Source organism: Adiantum capillus-veneris, chromosome 7, assembly GCF_014529385.1.
Source record: "Adiantum capillus-veneris isolate H3 chromosome 7, ASM1452938v2, whole genome shotgun sequence".
Classification (NCBI taxonomy): domain Eukaryota; kingdom Viridiplantae; phylum Streptophyta; class Polypodiopsida; order Polypodiales; family Pteridaceae; genus Adiantum; species Adiantum capillus-veneris.
The window spans coordinates 12,177,212-12,188,178 of NC_140937.1; the positions used below are offsets into that span (position 1 = coordinate 12,177,212).

Sequence of the window (10,967 nt, forward strand, 5' to 3'; positions counted from 1 at the left end):
GCATCATTATACACTGTACCTGGACAGCCACCACTACCAGATCCACCACAGCCATGTCCGGCTACGAGCACCTTCTTTACCACTGAGATGGTAAAGGAGGCCATTGACAGGATGAAGACCTGACAGGCACAGGATCATGAGGGTTTGGTAGTAGAGCACATTATACATGCTGGGGACTTGTTGGCAGAGATGCTTGCACGGTTGTTCAACCGTGTCATGTGCGAGGGCTTTCCTAAGTCTTGGAGATTGTCTACTATTGTACCTATCTTCAAGACAGGAGACCCCACAGTGCCGGGGAATTACCGTACTATCATGGTAGGACACACATTGGCACGGTTATATGCATACATCCTTGAGCATAGGTTGAGCAGTTAGGCAGAAATTATGGGCATACGGGCACCTGGACAGACTGGTTTCAGGAGGGGTTTCTCCACACTGGATCATGTCTTTACACTCAGAGCTATCATTGAGGAGGGTCGAGCACATGGTAGACGGATATATTGCAGCTTTGTGGACTTCCGCAAAGCTTTTGACACAATACTGAGGGCCAGATTGATGAGCCGACTTATGGAATTGGGGATACCTACAGAACTGATATGGGGGATTATGGCATTGTACAATTCAGTGATGGGTCATGTACGCACACCAGAGGGGATATCTGACATAGTTCACTCCACTATCGGAGTGAAACAGGGATGTCCATTGTCCTCTACTTTATTTGGTATGTATGTTGATGAGGTCTTTGATTATATTGACAGAGGAGGAGATAGAGGTGCTCAGCTTGCAGGGACATGGATCCCGCTTTTATTGTATGCTGACGATATCGTGTTGATATCAAACTCACCAGAGGGTATGCAGAGACATTTGGACGCATTGCATAGTTTTGCAGGGGATAGTGGATTGTCTGTCAACCTTGGTAAAACCAAGGTCATGGTATTTAATACCACGCCACAATGGGTCAGGAGATCAGCACCTACATTCACATATGGTCAGGACAGTATGGAGTACACTGATGCATACACATATCTTGGGGTGGTCTTTAGTGGACCGAGGTTCACACTGAAAGTGACAGCAGACACTAGATTGACTCGTGCCTATGCAACCCTAGGCGGTTTAGAGAGGATTTGTTCGCAGGTTCAGTTCCAGGAACCTCGAACAAAGCTCTAGCTCTTCGACACTTTGGTCGCTTCAGTTATGCACTACGGGGTTCAGGTTTGGGGACCATCTGTTGACAATGCTGGATGGAGTAATATGGAAAGGCCCTTGGTATCTATGATTTCTAGGCTGATTAGAGCCAAAACCTCAGTTCCACATGACATCATACGAGCGGAGCTGGCTGCCCCACCTATGGAGATTGAGGCACTTACCAGATCAGTATCATTTGTACATAGCTTATGGGACACCACCGAGGACAGATATGCTAGGCTTGCTCTTGAGTCATCTAGATAGCTGGCATTACACGGAGATACATCATGTTGGTATACACAGATGAGCTCATGGTTTCAGAGGCATGGTTTTAGCATGGACAGGCTGCCCCCTTTCCAGTATTCTCTTGATGCACCATCTTTGGCTCTTACACGGATGGAGATTACTACTCATTCGGCAAGATCTTATCCAGCATGATACCAGGAGGACATGGATAGAACCATCACGGGAGTTGGGTACGAAGAGGGCTTTCTATAGAGAGCATCTTCTCCAACTCACGACAAACGGATTTGTCACACGGCCCAGCTACATGGACACACATCTATCTCATGGGTTACGATGTGCCATAGCCCAGATACGCACATCTTCACACCAGCTTGGGATTGAGACAGGTAGATTCAGAGGCATACCAACAGACAGGAGGATATGTCAGTTATGCCATGCAGAGCCAGAGACGGAGTTTCACTTCATATGTCACTGCACAGTCTACTATGAGATTCGGGGACGCTTTCGCTGTTTATTCAGAGATGGTTTTGACTCGTTAGATAGAGTCATGAGATATCTCGATCAGAGATGTCTCGGATTATTTCTACTTGAGATACAGAGACATAGAGACTCTCTATTGAGAGTGGATAGACAGAGACAGTCCCAGAGACGCATCTCAGATTTCTTCAGTCCGAGTACCACAGAGGCAGAGGGGCCACCACCACCCCAGAGCTCGGTTCCCACCCATACACACACGAGTGGTACTCTCATTGACTGAGCTATAGAGTTGGGGAGATCGAGACGACCACGACTGAGGAGGGGAGCCACGCAACACCGACGGAGATTGCGGCAGAGGATCCACAAGATTCTAGCACGACACCCAGAGTGTCGATCAAGATAGGGCTATATTGTATCATGGTGACACTGTCACAAGACGGGCACTACGTGCCAATAGAAAAGAACGGACTGAACACACTTTTAGCACTTCAATAACAGTTGAACTGAAAGAGAGACGACACGCGACACAGAGTGGCGGAATTCCACCCCAGAGAGTATTGGCCCCAAACCTTGGCGCCCCTTTCGGTATTTCTTTATATTGCATCAACACAGTACAAGCCGGTACTCCAGACTCTGCACCTTCTCCAAGAAGCATGCAAGAGAATGAGCCCTAACCTCATATTTAAAGGCCCTAGGCCCCAAAGCAGTTTATAGTAAAAAGCCTTCAAACTCAAAAGTATTTGGTCCAAAAGCAAAGCCAAAAAGCTGCCAGCGTAAATCACGGAAATCCGTACAGCCTGCCACATCATCATGCCAGCGCAATTTTTGGAGATCTGCCACGTCATCAATTGCTCCGCCGACTTTTCGTGTGTGTGTGGGTCTTGCTTTATTTTAATCCTTTATGTCACTTGGGGCCCCATCGGACAGGGTCCCCATAAGTTGGTATGACTTCTTCTTCCGTTACTTGTTCTTCTTAGGGTTTAGGCCCCTTGGCCAGCATCTGTAAGGTGGCTCCATTCTTCAAGGCTTTGACACGTCAGCAATTTGTTACATCTCCCTTTCTTGAAAGAGAGTAATCGTCCGTGATTACAGCATATCTGCCAAACAACTCAAGTTAGCTCAAAAATTTCCGAGGGCCATTTCGAGGGACATTCCGAGGGACAATCAGTTTGCTCTTTTTGTTAAGAAGTCAGCTTCTCTTTTCAGCTCTTTTGATCAAGGAGTTAGCTTCTCCTTTCGTCCAGATCGGAACTCTTGATATTCCGGCGTAGTAAAATTAGTCATCACACCCAGACCGTATTGATCTTCCACGGGTGTCTTGATGCACTAAAAAATTACATACCCAAGCAATCTCATCCAATTAGGAATATTCAGTAGCAGGCACATCACAATGCAACACAAATGCTTACATATGCTTGTTATAAAACACAACAAACAGCGTCGTTGAGCACTCCCCCGAGACAAACGGTCTGTGGTATGAAGCTACTCAACGACTACCTCGTCACTCTCCCCACAAATAACCTAAAAAGGTCCGCGCCATGAGCTCAAAGGACTGTACAACCAAACGCTCCCCATACCGCACTCCGCGTCGCTTGGAGGTTCAAGCATACAACCAAACGCTCCCCAGGCATCGGCCTGCGTCGTTCCGAGGTTCAAACAATACCAAAACAGTATTTCTCACTTCTCCACCCGGGAGTACAATCACCAATCAATGAAACCAATATTAAAACCAGAGTCAAACAGTTCAAATCGGCACCAAGAGAGGTTTAAAACAGATACCATCCATTTCAAACAAATTCCAAATAGGATCACCAAACAAGTTCTCAAACAGATTTCAAACTTAAAAAGCAATCTCGACATCGATCGAGCTCGAAAAGTCGACTGACTTTCCATCCTGAAACCTGCACCCAAAAATTAGGGCTAGGTTCATTCCATAGGGTTGTAGCCGAGTACAACATGGTCCATCAGCTCTTGGACAAACAGTGTTTCTTTGGCAGCGATGGTAGTCCCAAGGTAGCAATCGCACAAGATCTCCAAGGTCATCTGCTCGTGAAGAGACATCCATTGAGAGATGTCGAGAAATTTCAAGTTATAATCTGCTAGGGTTTCCATGGCAAGTTTTTTAGGATACCCCACTCTGCCAAAAGTTGCACTCCGAAGGAAGATGTCAGAAACCATATAACTTCGGGCAAATTTTTTTTCTTGAAAGCTTGCCAAGTACTTGGAGTATGCTGCTTGGTAGCTGTAGACATCAACATCTGCATGGCACTGCTTCTGAGAAAAACAGTGACTTAAAAAAAATCTGGATCCTTCTCTTGCAAGTGATCTTAATTCTTATGCCCTGTAAGACATGAGCAGTGAAGACGGGAGCGCGCCCGATGCGCGATGAAGTAAGGATGGGAGTGGCTAATAAGTCCGGGTTGGAGCACGAAGATACCTCCAATAAATTCCAAAGGTCTCTGGACTGCTCTGTCTGCTCTTTTGTGGGACCGGTATGCTTTCAGAAAAGCACACGCCTGATGCTCTGATACCACTGTCACAAGACGGGCACTACGTGCCAATAGAAAAGAACAGACTGAACACACTTTTAGCACTTCAATAACAATTGAACTGAAAGAGAGAGACGACACGCGACACGGAGTGGCAGAATTCCACCCCAAAGAGTATTGGCCCCAAACCTTGGCGCCCCTTTCGGTATTTCTTTATATTGCATCAACACAGTACAAGCCGGTACTCCAGACTCTGCACCTTCTCCAAGAAGCATGCCAGAGAATGAGCCCTAACCTCATATTTAAAGGCCCTAGGTCCCAAAAGCAGTTTACAGTAAAAAGCCTTCAAACTCAAAAGCATCTGGTTCAAAAGCAAAGCCAAAAAGCTGCCAACGTAAATCACAGAAATCCGTACAGCCTGCCACGTCATCAGCCAGTTCAAAACGCAGAAATTCGTACAGTCTGCCACGTCATCATGCCAACGCAATTTTTGGAAAACTTCCACGTCATTAATTGCTCCGCCAGCTTTTCCTTTGTGTGTGTGGGTCCTGCTTTATTTTAATCCTTTATGTCACTTGGGGCCCCATCGGACGGGGTCCCCATAAGTTGGTATGGCTTCTTCTTCCGTTACTTGTTCTTCTTAGGGTTTAGGCCCCTCGGCCAGCATCTGTAAGTTGGCTCCATTCTTCAGGGCTTTGACACGTCAGCAGTTTGGTACAGACACTTATCCTCACTTTGTACCTTTGTGGCATTATACCATTGCTCAGCTTACCAGCCACCCATAGGAGTCGGTAGCATTCCTATCTCAGTTTCTAATTTGTAGTTTTCTTTGTTTGTACCCAGATAGACTCACCATTGAAATCAGTTTGGTCTCATAGGTCATTTTGGCCTTTTGTAGACGTTAATATATCATTTCATTTCATTTCTCTCGTGCTCACTCCCCTTGGTCTCTACGCTTCCGCATCGTCGACTTTGACAACAACCACATAGAAGCCCCCAAATTCTGGGAAATAAGCAAACCCATTAAATTAAATGACCCTCAAAATTCTGACACCCCCTCTCAAATCCTGGGTGCAAGACAAAGTGTAGGCAAGACTCTAGGGATTCAGAGGCCAATGGTGGTAATGTAAGGATCCAACAACTCTGGTTACAAAAACAAGTAACCCCCTCAGCAACAAGAGCCGCTACTGAAAGTAGTCCTTCTAAGGCTCCGGAATAGACCATTATTGTCCACCAATAGCTCATAAGGGTGTGCGTCCATAAGCCACCGCTAGTGTCAGCCAGGTCCCAGGAACCTGTCTCAGTGGTACTGCATGTCATGGGACGGCATGTGATCAATAGCTATAGGTAGGACAATATAGGAGATCGATCGCACCTCCATGTGGAGCAGGTTGAGTAAACACACCCCATATCCACACTGCATGCCAGAAGCTCAGATAGTGAAAGTGTCCCATGACTGCAGACCATGAATATGAACAATCCTTGCCTTGTTCACCGCAATATGTCCCTAAGAACTGAATAGGACCTCTACGCTTGAACAAGGAAGCTAAAGTACTGCCTAAGCCTGATGTAAGGAGGATACAAGAGGTCTATCCCCCTCCCAAGTCTCTGGGTGCAAACCTCATTTCCCCCAATGGAACTCTAGTACTATCTGAGAAAAGTACTAATGATAGAAGTAAAAGGTATCAGTACTCATGGATTGACCATCCACATCAAAAAGGCAAAACATAATCGCAACACCTCTTAGTCAGAATGCACAGTCCAACTGTTCCACCTACTTGTTGAACCAGAATGAGGAACCACCCACCAGACGATATTTAGAGTACTGGATAAGATGGCAGGTTCCTAGTGGATCCACAACACACCTCCACCGCTTGCCAAGGGATACACCACCTTAAACAGACGACCCAGATAAAGCTTGATGGAACAGCTCTCATCATGTCCCAAAGAGAGCGAGTACATTTTATAGACGACATCTGACAAACTCTTGCAACACATCCTCTTGTAAAAACCTTGTAGTCATAATGCAAGATGAACCCACCATATCTTCATCCGGGTTGCGAGACATGAAAATTTCACATGTCTACATCGGATGAGGATCTCTCCGAGGGAGAAGGACAGCGCAAGAACTTGCCCGGGATCACATGTTGACACCAATGCAAGACTACACTGCTCCAAAGGCAGACAGAAGAAGAACTAGGCCATCCAAGGTAAGAGACACATCACCTCAGTCCTCACTGCAGCCCAAAACGCAAATACCTGTATCAGAAAACAAGAAAATTCTGTGGTGACAACCCTCCATAGAACTGCAGAGGACACTCTCACTTCCAAACCAAGTACCATAGAGGAACACCTCCTCCTCAAAGATGCAAAAGGCAACCTCATCAACTCCTCACCGCTGAAAATTGCAGATCCAATAGACTACTCTGGAGACAGCAGCATTGCCATAAATCTTTCCTGAGTAAGGGTGAAAAACAAAGCCATCCCAAGCCTCCTCCTTCCAATCGTGTCGTATCACCAGGACATCGTCCATGTTGAACAGAAAAACCTAGCCATATTGTTGTGAAGATGGAAATCTGTTCCCAGTCAGGTAAAACAGGACTCCCGACAGAGGCGGTGCCTGAGCTCTGATACCATGTCAAAGTACAGCAGAAGGTGGGTACTCATGTGCATAGGAGGGGCATTGGGGGTGGGGGGAAGTGGGGGAGTTAAGCAAGAAGAAGAACCACGCAAGGACAGGCACAGCCACAAAGAGCCGTCAAGGAGATAAGCAAACCCTGAGACGAGTGGCCAAGTTATCAAAAAAGAATAATACAGTTTGAAGCCGCGCGCTGATATCCTGTAGCTTCCATCGCCATCCCCACCTGCTCCCTCGCCTCATCCTCCCAGCTCGACCCCCCCCCCCCCCCCCCCCCCCCCCCCCCCTCCCCCTCCCCCCCTTGGCCCTCCCTACCTAATCCCTACCTTGCCTGCTGCCCTCACCATAGCTTCAGACCCTCGCCTACCCTGCCTGCTGCCCTCGCCATACCCCCCCCCCTCCCCCTCCCATCCCTGCCTCGTCCATCCCTATCTGCTCGCCTCCTTACCCTTGCCCTCCCCTCCTCCCCCCCCCCCACCCCACAGCTACAAAAGGATTGATATGGAGAGCTATGTCGGGAAGGAGATGGATGCTGCAGGGGCAGACGTTCCTCTTCGAGGAACCTTTTCAGGAGACCCTTATGAGGCCCTCCGACCCCCCCCCCCCCCTTCCGCTACTGCAATAGGTATTCATCTTTCTTCTAACACCTTGCGCGCCATTCACGAATCTACCGTAAGCTTGGAGTCCTGTTCTTTGGCCTGTAAAGTGGTGGGAAGTCTATACTCAGCAAGGCTATTGAAGGACTATTTTCAAGCTTCACTTCTTCACATCAATTTTAAGATTGTGAATGTCTCCCCTCTCGGGAGAGGCTTCTTCAGGGTACAGTTCGAGTTTGAAAGTCAAGCCATGGAGGTCTGAGCACAGGGCCCTGTGGACTTTCATTTTGCCATAGGCTTTCTTGCCAAATGGACACAAGGAATGGATCTAAATGGACTTGTAGGTGGAACTGCAGTTATAGCTAGATTCCCAGGACTTCTTCCAGAATTTGCTCCGCATGTTAATGAAATTGGGAGATGTATGGGTTTTGTGGTTGGAGATGCTGCGATTCTTGATGATGAGGATCGCACAATCTCCATAAGGATGGTGCTCTTCCCATCCTTGGCGAAGAACCCTCCGCAATTTATTTCGCTCCCGACCATTCATGGGGGAGAAATTTTACAGAGGGTTTTCTTCATCGGTCTTCCTGGTCACTGCTTTGTTTGTGGTAGAAAAGGCCATGTTGCTGCAGATTGTACTCGACGCAGGATTTCTCCTGATCAAAGGCAGCAAGCTTCAAAACAAGAGGCACTTCATGCGAATGGGGGATTGGAAGATCACTTGGTAAGGAGAAGAAGTGAAGCAGAGAAAGCTAGGAGGAAGGAAGGGAAGAAAAGAAGACGACGAGCTAGGAGAACAAAGGCTCCAAAGCTTGTGTATAGAAGAAGAGAAAATGTTTCTCCTCTCTCCTCGGATACTACTTCTTCACCAGCTTTTCACGATCCGCCAGTTGATCCTCAAGGCAGTGATTTGGATAACAGCAGCAGTTCCGAAGGCATAAATTCAGCTTATGAGCGGCATTTTCCTTCTTTGGTAGAAAGTGCTAAGAAGTCTGCTGAGTCTTTGAAGACGCCTAGGAGGTCTTCAAGACTTAACCCCCATATCTAGCCTTGATTTGAGGCAATCTTGTATCTTAGATTGCCCTAGGTTTTTATTTTTGGTGATACCATTTATGGTGTTCTCTCTGTATTATTATGATGTAATTCTACCTTGGGGTCTGTGCCCTTGAGGTGATTTTAATAGAAAGATTTTCTCTTTTGGGGAAAAAAAAAAGTTATCATAAAAGAAGTGTTGTTAATATAGTCTGATAATCGATTTATGTGACATGTATATCATCCGTTGGCCTTACAAGGACTCAACACATGTATACATTTGTACAAACATAAAGGGGCTGTAAGTAATGTAATGAACCATAATATTTTTTTGGTGGCAGGAAAATGGAGTAATCAGAAAAATGAAACAGGATTGAAGTTCAAAATTCAAGTTCATGCTTCTTACCTTTTTGATTTCATCTTCTGGTACAATAGAGATCTTCTTTTTGCCAAAGCCTTTAAGGGAACCGCCTGAGATTTGGCAATGTCTGAGGTTATGTGAGCCCCAAATGGCCTTGATGAGTTCTGGAGGAAGCTCTCCTTTTCGTGGTTTGACAAGTTTATTTGCACGAATCTCCTTGAACTTCACAGATAGCCAGCTCCATCCATTGTCTGTTCGACTAACCAGGCGAACATTGCCGGCTGACACACGAGGGGAGATACGGGGGGAGTTTCCACCACTTGAACGAGGACTTACCCCTTTTCTCCTCCTTGCAACAACCCTTGTAGAAGCTGGTATCTGAGAGAGTCGGCCGTGTGCAGAGGTCTTCACAGAAATAATGGAGTCCTTCGCATAGGACCTCCCTTTCTTGCCATACTCACGAGCTAGCTTGCTTAGGTCCAGTTTGGAAAGAGGAAACTTGGCTCCCTCCCAGCCTATTGGCACTGCTTTGGCCGCATTATTCATGCTGTTGTCCAAGACAGTAGGGTGAGGGGGTGCCATTTTGCCTGCTGCCTTGTCCCTGCACAGTTTCAAGCTGCCTTCAGGCTTCAGCAAAGGGCATGGCTTTGACACTGAACACAAGGACGTTTTGCAATACATAATTGTTAAGAATGTTTGAAAAAGAAAACACAGTCCATTAGGAGTTGTGGTGTATGCATGCATGCATGTCTGTATGCACAAATGCATACAGACATACACACACAATACTAGACATATGATTCTGACAATCTATAGACAGATACTATTGGCTAAAAAAATCAATGTAGGCTATCTACCTTGTCTATCTAATGTCTGGGCAGACAATTGTGCACACTACCCTTGGTCTGACTCTCTCGCAATCCATTTCGGCATGTCCATCCATCTTGTCATCATAAACATTTCCCCTTTGTATAAGCTTCTCTCCTCTGGGAATGTTGACAACAGCATCACCGACCTCCAAACTGTAATAAAGAGAATTTTTCCTGTATGACTTCAATTCATCCTGCAAACCAGCTTGGTCTTAACAAAGCAAATTGATTCACTGGCTGTTGTCTTGCACAATATCCTGTAAGTCAAGTTTTCAACTAAAAAAAGTCGTAAATACGAGTTCCCCATTCTGGAGTTGTGGCTCTCTCTCTCTCTCTCTCTCTCTCTCTCTCTCTCTCTCTCTCTCTCTCTCTCTCTCTCTCTCTCTCTCTCTCTCTCTCTCTCTCTCTCTCTCTCTCTCTCTCTCTCTGAGTTTCCTACGACGTTAAAATTCTCTTCTTCTTCTTCTTCTCATTCATCACCTGCTGAGTTTCACGGTAAGAACCGGCTCGCAACACATACAACACACGAGGCCCGGCGTGGCGGAGCTTTGGGTGAGGCAGATGAGGGGCGCGAAAGGGCGACGGGCTCGTCAACCCCCATTTTGAAATGCTTTTTCAATAAAAGCTATGAAAAAATCCAACACAAAATACCTTGGAACTTCTCAAAATGCCATAAATTCCCAAAATGCCCCTCAAAATGCCATTGCATTTGAGAAGGTCCAAAAAAAATTTCAGTAAGCCCGACTTTGACCAAAATTCCTGATATGCCCCTGCCAAACTACCCCTCAAATTTTTGGAAACCATCTCTCAATACATTACATTTTAGAACTTTTGATCAAACAATTTTTCTCTATTGATTTGGCATGTTAGAATGAGGATTTTAAAGGTCTTTTGAATACCAGAGATTAAATAACTCATAGTTTTCACATGCAAATGCTTATGCTAAAGAGGGAGATTGTGAGAGGTGTGATAAGTATGTGTGTGTGGTGCTTAGTGGAGGTTTGTGGTCTGCTTCCAGCACCACTATAATTATTTTTGGAGGAGAGCACCATGGGCATTCGACTTACTTTTGCA

The 10,967-nt window shown here is 46.2% G+C and overlaps 1 protein-coding gene across 3 annotated transcripts in view; it reads right to left on the reverse strand.

Moving 5' to 3' along the window:
- LOC147453444 (uncharacterized) overlaps positions 1–10,475 on the reverse strand; it is an 80,871-nt gene extending 70,396 nt beyond the window's left edge. Inside the window, exons 1-4 of one of the 3 annotated variants that reach the window (XM_086515624.1) lie at positions 10,374–10,411; positions 10,096–10,150; positions 9,882–9,886; positions 9,070–9,625 (exon numbers count right to left, since the gene is read on the reverse strand). In XM_086515624.1, the coding sequence (XP_086371750.1) occupies positions 9,070–9,625; positions 9,882–9,886; positions 10,096–10,150; positions 10,374–10,411 (654 nt within the window). The other 2 variants (XM_086515622.1, XM_086515623.1) reach the window with 2 other exon arrangements.
- Positions 10,476–10,967: the final 492 nt, after the last annotated feature.